The 21,268-nt window shown below is 34.9% G+C and overlaps 2 protein-coding genes across 2 annotated transcripts in view; both read right to left on the minus strand.

The window, feature by feature from the left end:
- LOC134848618 (histone-lysine N-methyltransferase SETDB1-A-like) overlaps positions 1-9,955 on the minus strand; it is an 83,173-nt gene extending 73,218 nt beyond the window's left edge. Inside the window, exons 1-5 of the mRNA XM_063866136.1 lie at positions 9,861-9,955; positions 4,275-4,377; positions 3,507-3,724; positions 2,618-3,205; positions 2,399-2,462 (exon numbers count right to left, since the gene is read on the minus strand). Coding sequence (XP_063722206.1) covers positions 2,399-2,462; positions 2,618-3,205; positions 3,507-3,724; positions 4,275-4,377; positions 9,861-9,954 — 1,067 coding nt within the window. The 5' untranslated portion in view covers position 9,955. The remainder of the gene's footprint in view (positions 1-2,398; positions 2,463-2,617; positions 3,206-3,506; positions 3,725-4,274; positions 4,378-9,860) is intronic.
- Positions 9,956-11,049: 1,094 nt separating this feature from the next.
- On the minus strand, positions 11,050-15,896 carry LOC134847772 (serine/threonine-protein phosphatase 2A 56 kDa regulatory subunit alpha isoform-like). Its single transcript, XM_063864989.1, has 4 exons — positions 14,894-15,896; positions 14,290-14,511; positions 12,026-12,190; positions 11,050-11,511 (listed from the first exon to the last, which is right to left on the minus strand). Exons 1-4 carry the CDS (start codon positions 15,791-15,793, stop codon positions 11,326-11,328), a joined length of 1,473 nt encoding a protein of 490 aa, XP_063721059.1. The 5' UTR covers positions 15,794-15,896; the 3' UTR covers positions 11,050-11,325.
- Positions 15,897-21,268: the final 5,372 nt, after the last annotated feature.

Here is a 21,268-nt window from a genome sequence, read left to right on the forward strand (position 1 = left end):
TTGTAAAATAGGTTCAGAAACTTTTAGTTAGAGAAGGAGTCTGTATTTAGGTTTTCAAAACCTAATGATGGATTTTCGTTGAACGAGTGGTTGGATAACGATCCGTTGTTTTTTCTTTGAAGCGATTCAAAACGGATGGTCTTACTTGGCGAGGGGGAAAGGAGTTGAGAGGAGAAAAAACTGTAGGAATGATGAGAACTGTAAACAAAGACAAAAGGTGAGAAGTCATGACACTGTGTTGGTTTTTAACATTTGTTATCCCAACTTCATTATGCACTTTTTTGCACTATCAAGATACTTTAACCAGTACTGACACAAAGAACTTGAGTTTGAGTAACCTTTATTGAGTTTTCACTCGAGGCGTGTAACCAGGTAGTATTCTGATTTCAAATAGAAACATGAATTATTTTATTGAGCTCACAAAGTATGACGCCGCCGCCACCACAAAAAAATATGTTTTTATTCCCTTGCAAAAGGAAGGGAAATGCTATTGGAATAATTCCTATAACGTTTTAAGCATTGAGAATTGAAACGAATTCGAATGCGAATAATAACGCTTCCTCTCGTAAAATACGAGCATACGAAACACTCTTCTCGTAAAGTACGAATAGACAATACGAAGTTAAGACGTAACTTCTCATTTGATGTGAAAAGTGGTACGATTTCCCATCTGAGTATAAATAGAAGCTCAAAACTACGGGAATTCATTCCCAACAATTTCTCTTCTAACATCAACACCACTCTCTTCAACCACCCCAACCATTCTCTATAAAATATCTCCAATCTCACCCTTAAAATAAATATTGAGTTAAAAGGCAACTTGCTGTAAATTCATACTAACTTCATTTCTAATAAAATATTTCTCAGCGAATTTTAGATTTACTTTCTAAGATAGAAAGTAGAAAGGACTCTTTATTCCTAGCAAGCGTTTTGTCCGATTTATATAGTTTTGCTAGCTCAGAATAGTAGGGTAAGCATACTCGAGTATGAGTCTAATAAGGGCTTTGATAGGTATAAAAAAATGTATTTTTGGATTAAATGGGGTCCTTCTTATCACGTGCCTGGCTTCATCAGCGAATTTTTGGGCAGTTTTCAGAATAAACACCAAAAATTTCAGGATTGTACTTAGCGGCAGAAGCTCATTGTTTACAAACACACTAGGTGCTCAAAAAATTACAAACCCTTCAGAGGATGTATAAATTACCTTAGGAGAAATTAAAAAAGTCGTAAAGAAGCTTCAGGTAGCCATTTAAACCTTGGGCGTTAAGAGGCAGGATGGAAGTCGTCCGCATATTACGTGAAAAGAACTTTCTCTAGCGAGGGAGGGGAATCTTAGACGTAAAAACTAAAATGGGTGGGTGATAACATCGATCCCTGAGGAACTCCACAGTGGACTATTCTATGGGAAGATGACTGTTCACGAAAAAAAAAAACGTGGAGGCTGGACGCTCATTTTCAAATAGTTACTGAGCCAGAGGTCTAAGATATGCCTCTTGGGAATAGCGGTTCATGACCTAACTTGTCAAATATTTGGCAAGAAAAAAGCGTGAGGAGAATACTGATTGCAACCGTCTGTGACGTAAAAAATGAGGGATACAAGTGATCGATTGAAATGGGCGATAACCATGCCGATGCTTGGCATTTGGGAGACGTTTAGTAAAAAGTTATTGGATGAGCCTCTGTAATTTTTTCAAGGCATGGAAAAAACGTGATATGGGCCTGCATGATATTGACAGCTCTAAATCTCTATCTGCTTTAGTCAGAAGTATAATTTTCTGAAAAAATAATCTCTCGAATGTGGAAAAACACAAAAATCATACTTATGAATAGATCAGATAGAGATTTAGAGTTGTCAAAATCATACAGGTTCATATCACTTCTTTGTTCAGCCGTTAAACTTTTAGCGATGCTCATCAGTTAAAAAGATATCATACAGGCCTGTATCACTTCTTTTTTCAGCCATTAAAATTTTAGAGAGGCTCAGCAGTGAAAACATCAGCCGCAACCATTTGATCGAAATGAATTACAAAAGAAATTACCAACTGGGACTTTCAATATCCGAGCCGGTAGTTTTACAAATAACAGAACAACTGTCAGTTATAGTAAAAAAAATTGTCAAGTCTGTAGAAATCTCGATATTATTGAAAGTAAGTGGACAGAAAAAGACCAGACAAACAAAAATCCGACAATTCAATTTTTCCCGGATCTAGAGCAAGGGACAAAGATCACCGAAGTTGTTTAGGTTCAATGAAAAGGCTGTTTCATTTTCTTACAGATTTGTAAGAAAAGTTGTTGACGGGAAAAATCTAGCAACTGATTACATGTCACTTGCCCTCGCAAATGATATCAATTGCAAACTAGAAAAGTTCACAAGCTTACATGCAATTCACATGCTTACCCTATGTTTGCTATGAGAACATCATCGTAAATTCCATCCGAACTTGTTTCCTGTCGTTTCAGATCTGTAAAAATACACGTGTTTAAACTAGTCTCCGAGTTCGCAAGTTGCTCTAATAAGTGTTAAGACACTTCTGCGTCAGAACAATTTTTTTTGCAAACGCACTTTCACCCCACAAACTATTATGGATGATTTTCTTGGTCAGAAAAAGTCTCTCACCTTTCTTTTTACAATGAACCAATTCCGCATTTAAGTTTTCAGGCAACTGTGATTCCGGTAAAACCAAGTTGCTTCGAGGAGGCGAGTCGTCTAATAATTGCTGGTCGGACAATTGCGTACTTTCAGCAACACCTGGAGCCATTAGACACCTTGAAGAAGTATTTTTCTGTGCAGAGCAAGTCAACATATGATAACCGGAAGTTGTGAGGGAACTTTCAATTGAGCTCCCCTGGCGCAATAAATGTCTGCTCAAGTCGGAAGCCAAAGAATCCAGAGATAGCTTTTGGATCAAAACGTTTGTATCTTCTGAGACAGCCGAAAGACTTACTACATTACGAGAGTTCGCACACGATTCTTCATAGATGTGTAAATTTGAAGTAGAAATAGATTGCGAGATGTTTTCAGCAGCAATAGCTGTGTTTAGACACTCGTTTTCAGGATCCCCCGCGGCAACTTCAGCAAGGATATTTACTCCCAAAGCTGAACCTTGTATAAATTTTTCTTCTGGGGTTGTTTTAATGGAATCCAAAACTGAAGAAGAAAAACATGATTCCTGACTGCCACTGGAAGTTTCAGTGCCTGAAATTGCTAAAAAAACAGGCATATTTTCAAACTTCAGGGTGAAAAATTAAGATACAAAAAATTAAACCAAATATTCTTTGATATTTACAAATAAAATCGAAACAGCAAAATTTAAAAAAAATCATATAATCGTCCGATATTTCCAAAAAAAAATTCTTGATTTCCGAATTTAGCTCTGATTAGTTCTTCGCTCATTCTGATTAATAGATCTGATTTACAACTTGTTGATTGCATTACATTTACTTACTTATTCGATAATACCTTTTTTGCCAAATTGTGATCAATTAACTTTTTGATCAATTATTACCATTTTGGGACATCAATTTTTTCCAGAATCCGTCGATCTCGTCAGAATCCATTTGCAACATCTTTCGCATATTTTCCTCTGAGAAATATTCCCCAAAAGAACTACAATCCAAAGTTTTCCATTCCTTTTTCACACGCGCCATTTTGCCTTCAAGGGACTGTAGAGCAATATGGTTGCGAGTTAACCTGTTCATGATTTCTCTGCACTCTTCAGAAACCCTAGTAATGTTTGAAAAAACTTGTATTTCGACTAAAGGCTTCAAACGAACCAGAAAATTTGCTCTTCAGTGTTTTATGGCAAACCACCGATCAATTTTTTATAAAGACTCTGTTAATCTTTATTACCTTGGGATCAAAAAAGTTTTCAAGCCAACAATCATGACATGACAATCGTGGGCAGTACAAGAAAATTGAGATATTGGTTCAGAAGAAACGCTTAGAATAACACTAGTTTTCAAAAAATCAACATTATAGGGCTGAAAATTAGGTTAATTGAGCAGCTCCTGGTCTTACTTCAGACTAAATCTGAAGGCGCTTTCGGCGAATAGATTATAACAAAATAATAACGTAATTAAAAAATTCAGCAGTTTTGAACAGATATTTGGCAAATCTGATTTAATAGATGTAGGATAAGGCAACTTTTCCAGCCGAAAACATCCAATAGTTGGATGCCGTTCATAAATACTGGACAACATTAGGTTCCCCAACGAATTTTAACTGCAGGGATAACGGGGGTTATATTAGCAAACATAGTCTTAGTTACACTTACCTTCGTAGTGGAGTATTCGGCAGCACCTCGATCATTCCAGAAATAATCTTCCGGAATGCTTCATTTGTGCTCTTTTCATAGCGGATAGCGTCCAAAATTTTGTCTATCAAAAAAGCATGGGCTTTACTAATTAGACTTTAAAGAAACACAAAAATAAATTCCAACTTTTTTGTCAAGCGAATATACGAAACCGAGATTTCTGACATCAACGAAAAGCAATTCTCGACAAATAAAAGATAAGCAAATCTTATACTAATAAAAGTTTTAATAAGCACAAAAATAGAGCCAAAATACAGTTGGAAAAAAGCCAATGAACGCAAGAAAACAGAAAAAAAACTGATTAGTTTTTTGAAAAAAACTTCAAAACTTCAATATTTTTGAATTTTAATAACACTTATGATTGCCACTAAAACACTAACCACACTAGTTAGGGCGCTTGAGGATCAATAGATGCTTTTAAATAGCTTAAGGTATTCAGTAAACATAGCCAACAGACAGTTAGAATAGAGTCAATCAACGCAAGTAAACAGCAAAGAAACACTGTCTTTCTTGAACTTTCCGGATTTCCGAGAAAAAAATAGATAATCTTAAAGTTCTTTGACTTTCTAGAACAATTCAAAATTGATAGTTTTTGATAAAAATTAACCTAATTTGAGAAAACTTGATCAATAAGTAAAATTTTTATTTCATTGGGAAATCTGATAAATTCCATTTTCGAAATTAGAAGTCAATCACGTTTTTTGTGACCTTTATATTTTCGCTGTTAGATAGTGGAGTTTGCCATCCTTTAAGCAAAAGAAATTAACTGAACTGAAACATAATCAAAGACAAACCGCTGAACATTAAAATTGAGCGCTAACAAATTTTAAAACTTTTCCTGAGAAAAAATCACGACCTTTAAAAACTCTTCAGTAGGTTAATAAACTTTGAGTAAATGAAAATCATTCTTTTTAGTGAATGCACGCATCTGGGCTTTCAACGACAAATATTTCTTGACAAGGATTGCAAATTAAATTTTTGATTGTCCATTTGCAGGCTGTGATAGCTATATACGGGATAACAAGTAAGGTATGGTATGAAAGAAAAATTCTTAGACATCTTTATTTTTTCAGCTTGACAAAATCTAAAATTATGTGTAACTAAAATTTTCAACAAACAAAGCCATTTTCCCCAATCAGTTATTTGCAAGTTAAAAAACTTATTTACGGAGTAAATGAGCTACCAGCCAAAACGAAAACATGCCAATAAATTGCTCTGGAAGATAGAACCCGGAAGTGCTGCGAATAACCCGAATAACATAACGTATCAAAAATTTGCAAATTCAAACATTAAGGCTGAATAATTAGTTACGTAGTTAATGAGCTACCAGCCAAAACGAAAACATGCCATTAAATTGCTCTGGAAGATAGAACCCGGAAGTGCTGCGAATAACATAACGTATCAAAAAATTTGCAAATTCAAACATTAAGGCTGAATAATTAGGTTTTATCAAAAAATTTCAAATTCAACTCAACATATTCAATTTTATTGGCAAAAAAAAGATGAAAAACCGTCAACTGATAAAAACTTCAATCAAAAATCTAAGTAACTTATATTAATTTCTTTTCCCATAAAGGCGTTTTAACTTTTGACGGCTTCTCACATACCCGCAGTTAACAGCGATGCAAATTGAATGCAGTATCAAAAATTAACTGAACTAATGGCAAACTCCGAGAAATATATAGCGTTGGAAAAACTATTATTCAACAAAATTGCATTTCTGAAACTTTGTTAGGCGACTCCACAGAACTGAGTTTTCAGATATGAACGACAAGTATTTCCTGACAGGATTGCAATTTAATTAAGTGGTTGCATTTGCGTGGGCTATCATTGACGTATACGTGATAGCATGATGTAAGATATTGTATAAAAAACGTTCTTAGGGATATTCATTTCCACAGCATAATTTCTAAAATTTTGTAAATGCAACTAAATTTCTCTGTTTCCAAAAACCGATTGAGGTCAAAGTTCTACCCAAATTGGTTGTTTAAGATTTCTACACAGAAGCGAAGCAGCGCTTCCCAAACACTTGCGATAACACGACCAGCTCTATCAAGACAAATACGAAAAAGTAGAAATAGGCCTCGAATTAGCAAAAACTCGTCTACCTGTGGGATTTGCATCTGCGACCTAGCAAATTTGAGTCTCACGCACTAATCTCTCATCCACTGATGCTTAAAATCCCCAAAAACTATTCACCAATAACGCAGTTACGTATGCTAATAAATTGCCAATTCGATGCAACAAAATTAGCACCAAATACCAAAAGACACAATTTTGCATTAAATAAATCGCTGAGCATAAAGCCACATTATGTATAAATTATGCATTTCAAAAAATTGCTAGATATATTGGGTTAGAAAAATTGTGAAATCCAGTTTTTATGATTGTTATGTTTTTTGATCAACTGTGTTAATTTATTACCATTCGAACGTCCAACCACATGCTATCAATAAGCTGTAAAGGTGGCCCCATAATAGGCACCAATATTTGCGACTTTGGTTGGAAAAAAAGAAAGTTAACTAATACACTTTGCTTCGCAAAAGTAAACACAGTTACTTGGTAAAAAACCACAAGCTAAAACATAAATACTCTATTGAAAATATTAAATTGTGGTGGAAAACAGAACTCGCAAGCAAAATTTTGATAAGTTTTGCGAATAACATCAGGTGACTAGTAACTAGAAAAATAAGCTTCTCAACAAACTTGCAAAATCAGCCACTCAGGCCACAAAAATCATATTTATCAAAATCTTATATTTAAAACTTCCAAAGGCTGCAAACTTTGTCGACAGAAAAAGAAGATCAAAACACGTCAATTGATGAAAAATTTGATCAAAATTGCGTATAGCGGTATAGCCATTTATTTTTCTGTGCAAGCTTTTTAACCTTGATTGCCCCCAATTATCGCGCGATACAAAACGATGCAACCATTGATACCTTTTCACAATCACGCAATTCAAGTGAAACTCAGCAAGAAAAAGTAATGACAAATCCGGAGAAAGATCTTTTACCAGAAAAAAAATGAAATTTTTTAGCGTGAGAGAAGCTGATATTACTCATATTGTAAGAGCGCATTATTTCATTCCCAACGAACGTATCTTACAACCTGATACCATCAATCTTTAGCCAAACTAGCGCCAGCATGGGGAAAAAGAAAAATGAAAAACAAACATTCTGTTTTCTGTCGAACAATTTATGATAGTACACTTTGTTAATGAAGAAAATTTAATAGTTTTTTGAAAGTTTGCAATCATTTAAATCTAAGGAACACTCGCGATACAACAGCATTGCAAGCTATCAGATAAACTTGAGAGAAGTCACTAAAAAAACGCGAAAAAAGTAAAAAAAACTATGTCTACAAAAATGTCAAAAACCTACCGGGAAAAACAATCATCAACCTCAAATTCGCATTCAAAACCCTTGACGCAGGCAAGTAAAATAATCATACAAAGGTACAGCCCATTGAGTCGAGAACAAAACTATTTTCATTACAAAGTGAGTTATAAAGTTTTGAAACTGGAAATTTTTACGCTTCATCTCTCCTGGAATACAACAAAGCAAAACATAAAATCTAACTTGGCTTTCAAACGACGCAATACAAGGTGACTAGGCCAAAATATTAATCTTCGAGGCCAATTAAACAAAAAAAAGGTAAAATGCAAAATAAAAGATAATTTTTTTAAAAAATCAGAGCATCGTAATTTATAAATTACTGGACGATTTCCAATTACAGCGACAATTAATTAAAGCAGAATAAAAGTCCATACTTCGGAAGTAAAATGGCAATTAATAAGCAGACAGATGACAGTCCGACAATTCGTTCTCCCAGAAAAAAATTTCAGTTTTCAAACACATTGAAGAAAAAGAAGGACCGACGGTGACTCAAACCACGGAACTTAGGATTCCTATGCACTAATTTTAACAATAGGCGAGGTTTCATAAAAACGCAAGGTCACTGTCCTACAAATTGGTAAGAAACGTTGCTTAATGGATAAAAAACTAGTTCCGATTTTTCGCTAGTGAAAATAGTATTAAGTTCTTTATAATGCTCGCTTCAATCAAGGACTTGAGATAAACTAAAACCAAAGATGAAAAATGCTGGCCAATTTCTCTAAGATAGTTCAAACCAAATGTTGAGCAAAAGCCGGCCGTATCCCACTCAGCCCCAAAATTTATTATATTCCAGTTATTTTTTTGCAAATTATAATTAAAAAATTTGGCAGTTACAAACCACCAGCAGAAAAAACCAGTGTGAAAAACTCTACTCCGCATAAAGACGGTCAACTAAAACATTCCGATTGAAGGTCTTTGACTTTGAAACATTATTTATGATGGCACTTCTTTCTTAAAACTACTATCACAGAGAAAAAAACTGGATGATAGATAACTTTTTAAAGTCTATTTTGAAATTAGAAGTCATTTTACGTTTTTGCTGATTTTTATTGAGCAGTTCCATAACTGAATCACCACCACAGTATACGTGACAACTACTTACTTTTAAATTTGTTTTAATTTGAAAACTCGCCAGATTTTAAAAATTGACTCTCTGTTTCTATCATAGTAATGTAATTTAAAAAGCAGTCAGCAAATAAGCGAAAATTTTCTGTTTTTTAAAAAAAAAGAATTTTTTATGTCTTGCCACGATCAATCAATCCTCTTTTACACTTTGAACTTATAATGGCTCATTTGACAAACTCAAAATTAGCCACTCGTTATATAACACAAAACAACTCGTGATATAAAACACACTAAGCTCTCCAAAAAAGAGAGGAGGTCCACTAAATGGCAAGCAAAGTTTGAAAATCCAAAACCAAAATCAACCAAAATTTGCCCACGTTTGTCTCTGCTCAGTCAAATGAAAACTTTTAAAGGAAGGTGTTCAGTAAACCGAAAAAATATCTTTTAAACTCCTAAATAACGTTTTTTATCCCTGAACTTAACAGAATCTATGCGCTACATTATTGCAGATTAAATTATACAGCTAAGAAATTGAAATACTGCAGAAAATAAGTGCGATAGCGATACTAACTCGGTCAATTTTGATTTAGTTTATAGGAGCATTAAACAACGCGTATTCTGCTCATTACCCCCAAAACTCATTTTAATTTTATTGCTAAATGACTCATTCACGATGTACCCAACTGTTCATTGACAATTAATTTGAAAAATCATGGGAATTGACGTATGTCAGATTAGGAAATCTCAACTCATGGGTCTTCCGTTTCAAGACGTCAATGATAATTTTTTTGCTACCTTGACAATGTAGGAGTGCAATTATCCTAATACTCATTATAAGACTTAGTCATATCCCTTCAATATAAACGGCTTTTGTACAACCCCTCCCTCAGATTTCAAAATTTCCGTTTTCTTAGTTGTCTGATGTATTATGGCTGAATCCGCGATAGAAAGTATAGAAAACAAGTATGTTCACAACAGTTAGTTTGTTCACCATGCAAATATTAATTGCATTATGACAACATAAAAATAGATTTTCAAAACTGAAAACCAAATGTGGGTAAAGTGGGAAAGGGCCTTATAAACTTACCCAAATTAGACTCGATCAGACCAGAAAACGACTGAAGATCTTCATCTAATTTCTTCAGTTCCTCACTTACCAAATTAGTCAGTTTACCATCCATTTCATCTGCAATACTCGCAACAACCATAAACAGTGCACTAATTCTGCCAATTTTGTAGAAACGTCATCTGATCTTGTTGAGCTCAGCTCCAGCTGTTTTCGAGTAGCATTCAAAATTCGGGAGAGAGAGAAATAGCGGCTCTATTCATTTAAAAGTATGAGAACTCTTTTCTTTTGATACTTTCCTAACCATTTTCAAAAAAATCCTAGTTTTTGGCTAGTATACCAAACTTTATATTCACCAATTAGCTTACTAAAAAGAAAACCTCAATAATATTAATAGCAAGCAGCAACAAGGATAGCCGGTTGCTGCGCAAGTAGCAGAATGTTCCGACCATTTTCATAAAAACAACAAAAATCTAAGTTCTTCAAATTATTAAGTTCTTCAAATAAGTGTCGTTTTTCGTACATGGTGTGATGAAAAAACTACCCAAACGCGGAAAAAAGTAATAAATTAGGCATAATCGACAACAGTTGCCTTCAAAAAAAGAACAACTACAAAAAATTTTTTGAACAATATTTAAATTATTTTTTCAAAAACATTCTTGCCAGGGAAGTGCCAAATACAGCTTTCAAAAAAACTTTCCGTTTTCCGTATAGAAAAATCAAGTTTTTTTCAGCCTAAACGACAAATTTAACAAGTTATCATCATTTTATTTTAATGTTATTAGAATTTTTTTGCCAAATCAGCGCTATCTAAAAAAAATTAAGTTTTTTATAGTAAAATCAAGCCGTTGATCCAGTCTAAAAAAGAAAGCTGTTGATAAAATCAAGTCTAAAAAAGAAAAAATTCCATATAACAAGCATTACTCGATCGCGTTACTCGTTCGAAATCAGACTAAATCTCAAAAATTCAAAACAGTTTTTCTCAACAGACAATTTTTTTAAAAATTATATTTTCGTTCGAATCGCGAGAGAAAGGGCTTCAATATGATATATCACTCGGCCTATTCCGATGATTTTTTGTGGCCACTGATTTTGCGTAGAAAAAAAACTAAAACACACACGAAGACAAAGTTTCTCCCCATTTTCAATGGTCGGAACAATAAGCGACTCTCTCTCAATTATTGACAAATTCCTTGTTAAAAAAGACAAGAGAAGTATATTTTTCCAGAAGAATGCTGTTCATTGTTTAAATGGTGAGAGCAGTCATAATTGAACAACTTCAAGTAGCGTAAAACTATTTACAATTTTACATTTTTTAATATTTACCAATTTACATTCCTGTGCATTAATTTGTACAAGTCTGTTAAAATAGATCAATAACTGCAAGTTGAAGAAAGCTAATGACTAAGTTGAACTAATTCCGAAGTGTTTATCAGTATTTTCCATCTGTGTATTATTTAAGATGTGATTATTGTGCTCAAATCTTTCAGTAGATGGAATGGATATGCTGATCCAAAATGAACTCTGCGTGATTCTGTTCTGTAAGTTTTAGTTCGTTGCCGCTCTGGATGTCTACAAGGTAGTCGAACAGCTCAGAGTTTAGACTCATCAAGTGGGTCAATAGTTTGAACGCTAGAGATGTCACTGTCGCACTCCAATGGGTTCGAGATGTCTGAAACGACGAGAAGGTTGAATTCTTTATTTGACTCCTTCAGATAAATTAACATTTACACATTGAAACATTTAAGTCAGCACGAAAAAAAAACATCAAAACAAACACCATCGCTATTTCTTAACTTTATATCTATATATGAAAGTTTAAAAACTTTTTCAAGTCTCGCATTTTTCAGCCAGAAAATGATATGAGAACCTCACTAAGAAGCTCAATTGTTCCAAATTATTGACAAAATTAAAAAAAAAAAAGCAGCAAAAAATATAACCAATCCTAACAGGTCCAGGCATTAAATAGCATTGATCTGCTGAACATCTGAAATATTACACTTAAATCGATAAATGGCCATAGTCTTTGATCGTATACTTGTAAAATGTAAGGTATTAATTTTGATTTGTTTCATGCCTTTTCAAAGGAAACGAAGTCTTAGTAATAGTAGTAGTTGTAGTATACCAATTCCAAATTGATTTTTTTTGGTCAGTTTCCAGAGTATTTGGGAAATATTGATATTCACATGGTACAGTGCGGGAAATAGAAGAGGAATGATTCTGAGCGCGTGAGGTTTTAGGAAATCGAAGAACAGTTGTCCATTGGCAAATGTGAGAGCCCGCTCAGCCACCAGGGAATGATCGCTCTGGATACATGAGGCCACTTTCCTCGCCAGAAGACACAGCCAGGCCTGCAATTATAAAGCAGAGAAATAATCGCACTTAGTTGGTCAGCAAGCATTTCACAGCTCAAAAAAATTAACACTTAAACGAAACTCGTAAGCAAATAGAGGGCAAAATTTAGCCTTTAAAACTAAAAAAAGAACAATTTTTTCGATAAAATTTTTTCGTTTCAGTATACCACCTTAAAGCAATTTGACTTACAAAAAAAAATTAATGCTTAGTAGTTGACACTATTTGCATAAAGCTGTCTCAGTTTGATCAAATTGATATGTATTTCTGAAAATGAATATTTTAATTCCACCGGGAAACCTCCACAATTAAACATGAAGCTACAAATCCATGACATTTTTGGCGCTTTTAATATTGAAAAACGAAATGTTCCTTCCGTTATGCAATAAATCTGAAGCGAACATAAAAAAACTCAATTTTTAAGAAAAAGTTAAGCAAAAAATTGTGAACAAATAAACAATAACATTTCAGGTTTTAGATCGAACATATTTTTCAGCAACAAAAAATAATCTTTCCTCAAAAATTACCCAAATTGTAGAAATAGTTGTGCCATTTATACACCCAGAGACAAAGCAAGAGTCTCGTATAACTTGAAATACGGTATTAACTTTAATTCTTTAACACTAGCGAGAACACGAAAAAAAGCAGCTCTAGAAAGAGCAATAAGAAAATAGAAATAAGCCTCGCATTACTGAAAATGCGGCTAGGTCTAGGATTCGATCTCACGCACTAACCACTCAGCCACGCACGCTTAACCACCAACAAACACTAGTCACAAAAAAGCAGCTACACACATAAATAAATTGCCTTTCAGCAAAAGTGACACCAAATACAAATAGACACAATTTTGCAAGTAAAAACTTGGAAAATAATAAACTCAAGGCATCCACATTAACAAATCGGAAAGCATAAAGCCACATTAATTATAAATTATGTAATTTAACAAATGCGAGATATATTGACTTAGAAAATTTCTGAAACTGAGTTTTTATGATTGTTGTTGTTTGAAACAATTAGCTTTTTCGGTTCATTTGATGAAATAAAAATGCATCAACTGTGTTAACTTAATACAATTCGAATGCCAAAGCACCTATCAAAAAGCTGTACAGGTGCCCCAAAAGTGGCAAAAATATTTGCGAATTAGGCTAGAAAAGAGAAAGTTCTTAAGGATACACTAACCTGACGCTAATGTAATAATCAATATTGAAGAAAAATCTTCAAAGCGTCATCTGAGCCGACAAAAATCGGGTTGACACTCGTTAAGCCTATAAATGAAACGGCCATTAAAAATTTTGGGCAATTTTTTTTCCAACTTACTCTTTAAGTTGCCTTTCGAGCACACAAACAAAAAATATTCTACAAAGAATGCAATTCCAGGTGACTACGCCGATTAAAAAACAAAGAAAAATTAATAATTTTACGTCCACCGATCTGCGTCATTTGCTCATGAGTTTAACAAAACATTAGCCACCAAAAAAGGGGAATAAACCCATACTATTACATTGCCATCGCTATACAGCAAAGTGCCACCAACTGAGCTTTTTATTTGCGAACTGAATCGGGAAAAGAATTAGAACTCATAATCTAAGACACTTGATAGCTCGCATGTGTAATCGTGGCTATAGTAATCATTATCTCTTAGAAACATAAGACAGATGGAGTCAAGAGATAACACAATTTGGCTGGAGTATGAATCAACAAAATTATGTTGTTACTGTTTTTTTGCATGTGTTTGCAAAATCCAGCTTCGCTTGTCTGTAGTTTTTTTAACTTCGATTTTTTTAAAACAATATGGGCTGCATGTGTCACTGTGATAGGATATCTTTAGACAGATTGTTTCGATTTGATCAGATTGATTTTGTTGATTCATTCTCCAGCCAAACAATCTGTCTAAAATTATCCTATCACAGTCACACCTGCAGCCTATATTGTTTCAAGAAAAAATTGAAAAAAAAAAATACAGACAAGCGAAACTGGACAAACAAACTCATGCAAAAAAACAATATTAACATAACTTTCAGATAAATTAAATTAGTACGTTCATCTTCGGTTCGTTCATATTTTGTCTGTGCTTTTTGAGTACTCCAAACTAACTCACTTGGTTTTCCTTGTCATAATTGTGTACCTTCTCCAAAATACTCTCCACTTCATTGATGAATTTGATACTCTTGGCGGTTTGAATTCTGGGCCACAGAGGCAAAAGTCTGTTCATCATTTCGTCTACCAGCGATTCGTCTCTCTCCAGGAACTGAGTCATGCAGAGGGTGAGACTCTCGTGGTAGAGTGGCAGACTCCGTGGTCTGTGCAGAGGAATCAGCACCTTAAAAAAAACATTTTGAGATTCAATTGGCTTACACCTTCCTTTGAATTTGAGAGTGCCGAGTTGCTATTTTTCATTTGGCCTCGTTGTCGCAAACAGTTCCACTCAGTGGTCCAAATTTGTGAGATTGCAATCTCACAAAAGATGTTTTTAGACCCAAAAACAAATGTTTTCACGGAGTGGGGAGGAGAGGTCTTTTTTGTTCTGGACAAATTCAAGTATCACAGGCATTCGATAATTCAGCACCAGAAATCAAGCCAAAATCATTCCCACGATTGCACACATAAAAAATCCCGGGTTTTCCAAAACTTTATAATTCTCGACAGATAGTCTATAATATCCATTTGGCGACATATTTCGAAAAGAATGAAATAATTATTACGTGATGTAAAAATTGCTGGTGTTCCTGCTTGATTGGAACTGCGAAGCCACAGATCACACTACTCATCATATCCAATAATTCTGCAACACCATTGGGCGATCTGTTTCCCTCTACAAACATCAGAAATACATGAGCAATCTGTTTTCTTATACATGCTCTGAGATAGATCATCTTCAGGTATATGTTATAAATCACAGACTGCAACAGTTCGCGTTCTCGACTGTCGTACGACTCAAATAACTGCAGTAATTTGAAAACGAACTCTTCGTTTAGGTACTCGCTGGCCAGTTCTGGATCGAATTTTGGACTTTGAATAACAGTGAGGAATATGGCATAGACTAGCTGTAAATGAGGCCACGCCACATCTTTTATCGGGTCATCCTCTTCAACCTCAACTAGAATCAACTCTAGTGGGCAAACTTCTTTCACCGGTGGCAAATCACGGAACAAATTAACAGCAAAAAACTGAAATAAATCCTCGTATATTTCCGAATGGTCTAGACTGTCAAAATGCCAACTGAGAAAGTCACAAATATCATTCAGAGCAACTCGTTTCACTTCTTTGCTTTTGGTATCCTTATTCACCTCGTTGAAGTTACACACTCTGAAACATTGTTTCAATTTTGCACTTAACGCAGCTTCTCTCATGTCGGAAGTTTCGAACAGCAACGGCGGCAGATGTTCTACATCTTCATTAGACACTTCAACACCACTTGAATCACACTCACTTTTTCTATTCGTTGAATATGCTGATCCCTGTCGTCTCGGCTTTTTGTGAAATGCCGTTGAGCTTTTTCGAGTAAGCTTATTGTGGCCGCTCCATGATTTTTCAGTCCTCGCGGATATCAGGGATATTTCATGGAGGTCTGTTCGAAACTCGCCAATGAACGTTGATTCCATGTTATATGACTAATTCAAAGTGCCGTGAGAACATTAAAACCCTTCACCACATTTGATCTTTAAGGATATACGTACAAGTTCCATACCAAGACTGAAAAAATCAGCTTAACTAGCGTTTAACGCACCTTCGGTTCTTCGAAATTTTTCCACAACTCATGAAAAACCGCATATATTGAAACAGCATCAGCAAATTTTTAGTTTACTCTGACGACACCCAATTACAGGGTTGGGAATTTCAGATTTTTAGAAAATAATAAAAAATAAAGTTGTCTGAAAAATTTGGAAAAATCACAAAAAACGTCATATCTCGAAAACTACAGGGATTTGAACAGTCATATTTGGAGACAAGATTTGTAACTCCTTAGAGTACTCTGACAGCACGCAACTACAAGGTTGGGAATTTTAAGTTTTGAGAAATGATTAATTTAAATTTTCTGAAAATTTTTGAAAAAATTACAAAAAACATCATATCTCGAAAACTACAAGGATTTGAGCAGTCATATTTGGAGGCAAGATTCGCGATCCTTGATAGTACTCTGAGACAGTACCCAACTACAGAGTTGGGAATTTCAGACTTCTAAAAAATAATAAAAATTTAAGTTTTCTGAAAAATTTGGAAAAAATCACTAAAAACGTCATATCTCGAAAACTACAAGGATTTGAACAGTCATATTCGTAGGCAAGATTTGTAACTCCTTAGAGTAATCTGACAGCACCCAACTACAGGGTTGGGAACTTCAAATTTTGTAAATTATTTTGTTATTTGAAATTTCTGAAAATTTTTGAAAAAATCTCAAAAATCTTCTTATCTCGTTACTAAAATGATTCGGTCATTCAAAATTGGAGGCCAAATTTGCAACCCCTAATTCGATATTGGGCTGCTTAATTTAAACTCGGTAAAATAACCACCAATAACCACTTCTGAAAAAATCTCAAAAATCGTCTTATCTCGTTAACTAAAATGATTCGGGCATTCAATTTTGGAGGCCAAATTTGCAACCCCTATTTCGATATTGGGCTGCTTAATTTGAACTCGGTAAAACAACCACTAAAATCAAATTGGAAAATCGAAAAAACTCTTAACCATTGCAATATAGGATATAGCTTAAACATGCAAAAATATTACGTTGAAAAAGCTTAAACATGGCGAGATAGTGAAGCCCGCATTTAAATATATAATAGATAGAAGAAAACCATGAATGATCTGGATGAAGCAATACAACAAGTTTCGAAAATCATCAACAACAAACACATAGACTAAGCAGAGCTTCACGCCAATAGCAAAACAAGGCAAAAACTTTGATGAGAAACGGCATAAACCAATTACAGTTGTTAGCAATCGAAAACAAAGGCGTTGAGGAGTTCCAAACATTATAGTTTTGACATATTTGTATTTTCTAAAACAATTTATTGTGTTGGCAAAATTGTTGAAGCAACTTAGTAAGCTGCCGTTGTATTCTGCGCGTTAAAAAATTCAGTCAACGAAAACTCGGCTTTTTTGATATTCAGACAAATTGAGAGACCAATCGGCCTAAGACAATTCCAAAAACTCGTCTAAATTTTTCTTTGAGGTCTACAACAATGAATGGCTGTTCATTTTGAATTCAAGTTTTCATTTCAACTTGGCGAAATAAACGTCTAAATTTTTCTTTGAGGTCTACAACAATGAATGGCTGTTCATTTTGAATTCAAGTTTTCATTTCAACTTGGCGAAATAAATAAAGTTTGTTGTAGATTTTTTGAGCATAATCATTCATTTTTGCTATTAAATGTCCTGTTGGCAGCAAAATTCAAGGATTTGGCGTTAAAATGAGTCAAATTTAAAAATGAAAAAACCCAAATTTATCAAAATATTTTTTTAAAAAAAAGAATGGAGTCTACTTAAAAAAACCTCAGTTCTTCATCACACTATATTTAGAAATACAACGACAATCTTGGAAACATTTCTTAACTTTTACACAGAGGCGAAGCTGTGCTTCGCAAAACTTTTGAGAACACGATCAAAAAGCACCCCTATCAAGTTAAATAAGAAAAAGTAGAAATAAGCCTCGAAATAGCAAAAACTCGGCTTCGTGTAGGATTCGAATCTGCGACCTAGCAAATATAAGCACTAACCACGGATGCTTAAAATCCGCAAAAACTAGCCACCAATAACTCAGCTACATATGCTAATAAATTGCCAATTCGAAAGCAGCAAAAGTCTCAAGCAATATCCCATCAGCCACTCAAGCTTAACAACCGATAAACACTAGTCACGAACAAAGCAGCAACATATGCTAACAAATTTCCAATGCGATTCAGCACCAAATAGGTATTGCGAATGCGATTCAGCACTAAATTGAATGCATCCACACTAACTTTGCATGTATCAGATCGCAAAGCATGAAGTCACGTTATGTAGAAATTAGGCATTTCAAAAAATTGCGAAAACTTTGAGTTAGAAAATTATTGGGGTGCAGCAAAATAAAAAAAGCCGCACCAATATTTGCGACTTAGGTTGGAAAAAAGAAGGTTCGAACCAATACACTAGCTTCGCAAGTGTAAACAAGCAAACAGAGGCCATATCACATGACTTGTCTTCTAGGGCATTTGGCTTAAAAAAACTAGGTTCTCTAAAGAGCATTTGGCTAAAAAAAAAATACTACCGAACCTTGAGAAAAGCTGTCAACAACGGTAACGCTCTCCAGCAGATTGCTTTCAGAGCTCAAAAACACTCGCTTATCTACAAAACACCAGAAAAATTGGGTTATTCTTCATTTATTCGGTGTAGTGATACGTAATGCGACAACTCGCAACAGAAGACAACTCGCATGAAAAGACAACTCGCAATAAAAGACAACTCGCAATAAAAAACAACTCGCATTATGCATTATATGACAACTTGCAATATAAAACGTGTTGCCAGCTTGCCAACAGATAGTAGGACTTTATACAAAAGTTAAAGCCGGGTATCTTCACGAAGCGGCGACGCGCGCCCACCGGCGACCTTAATCCGAAATTCCTAGATTATAAATTAATTTTCGAATTTAGCGTAGTTGTGGCTTTCCTCAAATTTTGCGAGTTGTCTTTTGTTACGAGTTATCTTTTGTTGCGGGTTGTCGCGGTACCGCAGTGATAGATCGAGACAGCAAACTTTGGAAACAATACCAAAATTGAAAACCTTGATAACATCGACAAAATTTCAGAGACAATCAAATTAACACAGGGTTGAGACAAGTTCTTACACTGTGAATTAGTTAAATGGGACAGCTCAATTTTGGATAGTACGACTTAACCTTTCGATTTATGACTCAATGGGACATGTCATTGTGACGGAACTCTTCAGCAGCACATGATGTAACCTATCAATTTTACGCAAATAATGGTGTAAATGAAAACACGGTTAGACCACCAGTTTGTCTGGTAAGCCTCAAGGCACATATGAAAATTTTTTTACTGTTAAAGAATTAACTCTACTTCTATCTGTTTCCTGCTGACCTCAACCTGCCCTACTGCGTTAGTTGTGCGCGAATCGCCACTACTCAGCACAAGAGTAATTGAAAAACAAATTGAAACACAGAAGCGAAGCTGAGATTCACGGCAAATGCGAAACGAAAATGAATGATTACGCTCAAAAAATATAGAACCAACTTTATCTATTTCGCCTGGAAATGAAAACTTGAAAAGAAAACTTGAAAGCAAAATGATTACCCATTTATTGTTGTAGACAGGGGCGGATCTAGGATTTTAGGATTTTAGGATTTTCTCGAGGGGGGGGGGTCGAATTTTCAAAATCTTTGTCGACCTTTTTTTTTAAGGTCGACCAAATTAATTTTTTGAGCTTGCCCAAAGCACCACTAAAAATTCCCTGTTTTGGCCTAATTTTCTGCGCGTTTTTAAGTACTTTTTTGAAAATTTTGACCAAAACAATCGCATTTTTTCGGCGCGCGCTTCCCCCTCAAAATAAGTATATATTAGCGCCGAAGGCGCCCTTAGAAAAATTTTAGGGTCCGTCACCAAAAATGGATATCTCAAAATAGTACAAAGGGGGGACTCTTTGGGTCGGCAGGGGGTCGAATCCCTGAGGGGGAGGGGGGGGGGGGGGTCGTCCGCCTACTCCCCCCATAAATCCGACCCTAGTTGTAGACACCAAAGCAAAATCGTCATGAAATCAACAAAACAAAAACTTTTAAAAATCGCAATAACAAGAGATCATTCTTTTCGATGATAATGAAAACTGCGCTTGGCTATTTCGAAACAAAATTTCAGTGACGTTTATTGGTAGCTTGAAGTATGAGCGCGAATGAATGGTAGCAAATATCAAAGAACTTCGTCCGAAATAACTGTTAACGTCAAAATCAGCTTAACGTCAAAATCAGCTAATCGTTTTTTGGGTCAAAAAATTTTAATAGCTGGAAAAGGGCGCAAAATTCTTGGAACAAAATGTTATGAAGAAACGACTTGTTATCTAAAATAGTCGAAAAATTTCAGTGTCCACAAAAAAACAAGTCCCGACTGGAACCGAACTTCCGGGATTGTGATTTGTCTTCAAGCATGGGTGTTACCAGGCGCGGATCTAGGAATTTCTCGAGGGAAGGGGGGGCGGTATTTTCAAAAAAATTTTGAAATTTTTGTCGACTTTTTTTTAGGTCGACCAAATAGATTTTCTGAGCTCTCCCAAACCACTATAAAGACCCTAATTTGACCAAATTTTCTTCGCCGCAGGCAAATTCTTGAAAAAAGTCAAAAAGAATTGGAAAATTCGACCGCAAAATCGCGATTATTTGTCGCGCGCTCCCCCCCTAGTATAGATTGATTCCAAAGGCGCCTTTAGGAAAAATTTTGAGATCAAAAATGGATATCTCAAAATAGTACAAAAGGGGGACCCTTTGGGTTGGCAGGGGGTCGAATCCCCTCAGAACTCACCTTGAATTAATAAAAAAAACTTGCATAAGCACAAAAAAAAACAAAAAAATCAGCAAAACTTCTTGGAAAACAATCATTTGCCCAAAACAAGGAGAAAAATTGTCAAACTTGAATCTATTTCAATTTAAAATACTTAAGAAACTTATAGAAAAAGCATAAGTTAAATAAGCCGACAGAATTAGGGCCGATAGCCAACAAACTGAAAATAATCCGAAACTGAAAATAATGGAACACTCAAAAATTAATTAATCCCAAAATAAGTAGTACATGCAAGATGTCGGGCGTATATCAACAGGAACTCAGAAATGGTAAATTACAAAATTGAGCATTCTATGAACTAAGTTATTTACGGGGAAAAATCTTTTAATCGGTTGCAATACCCTTGCTTATCGCAAGGGAAAATATCTGCACAACTTCAACCATCTTCAGCGTGAACTTCCCAAATTTGTTCAGAAAAAAGCAATTTCGATTTATCAACATAAGCACGGAATAACTTTAGCAACTATCCGCATAGCAAAAAAATTGCGAAACTGCTTACATATCAGGTTATACCAGCATTTGATCAAAAAT

Source organism: Symsagittifera roscoffensis, chromosome 6 (genome assembly GCF_963678635.1).
Source record: "Symsagittifera roscoffensis chromosome 6, txSymRosc1.1, whole genome shotgun sequence".
In the NCBI taxonomy this organism is placed as follows: domain Eukaryota; kingdom Metazoa; phylum Xenacoelomorpha; order Acoela; family Convolutidae; genus Symsagittifera; species Symsagittifera roscoffensis.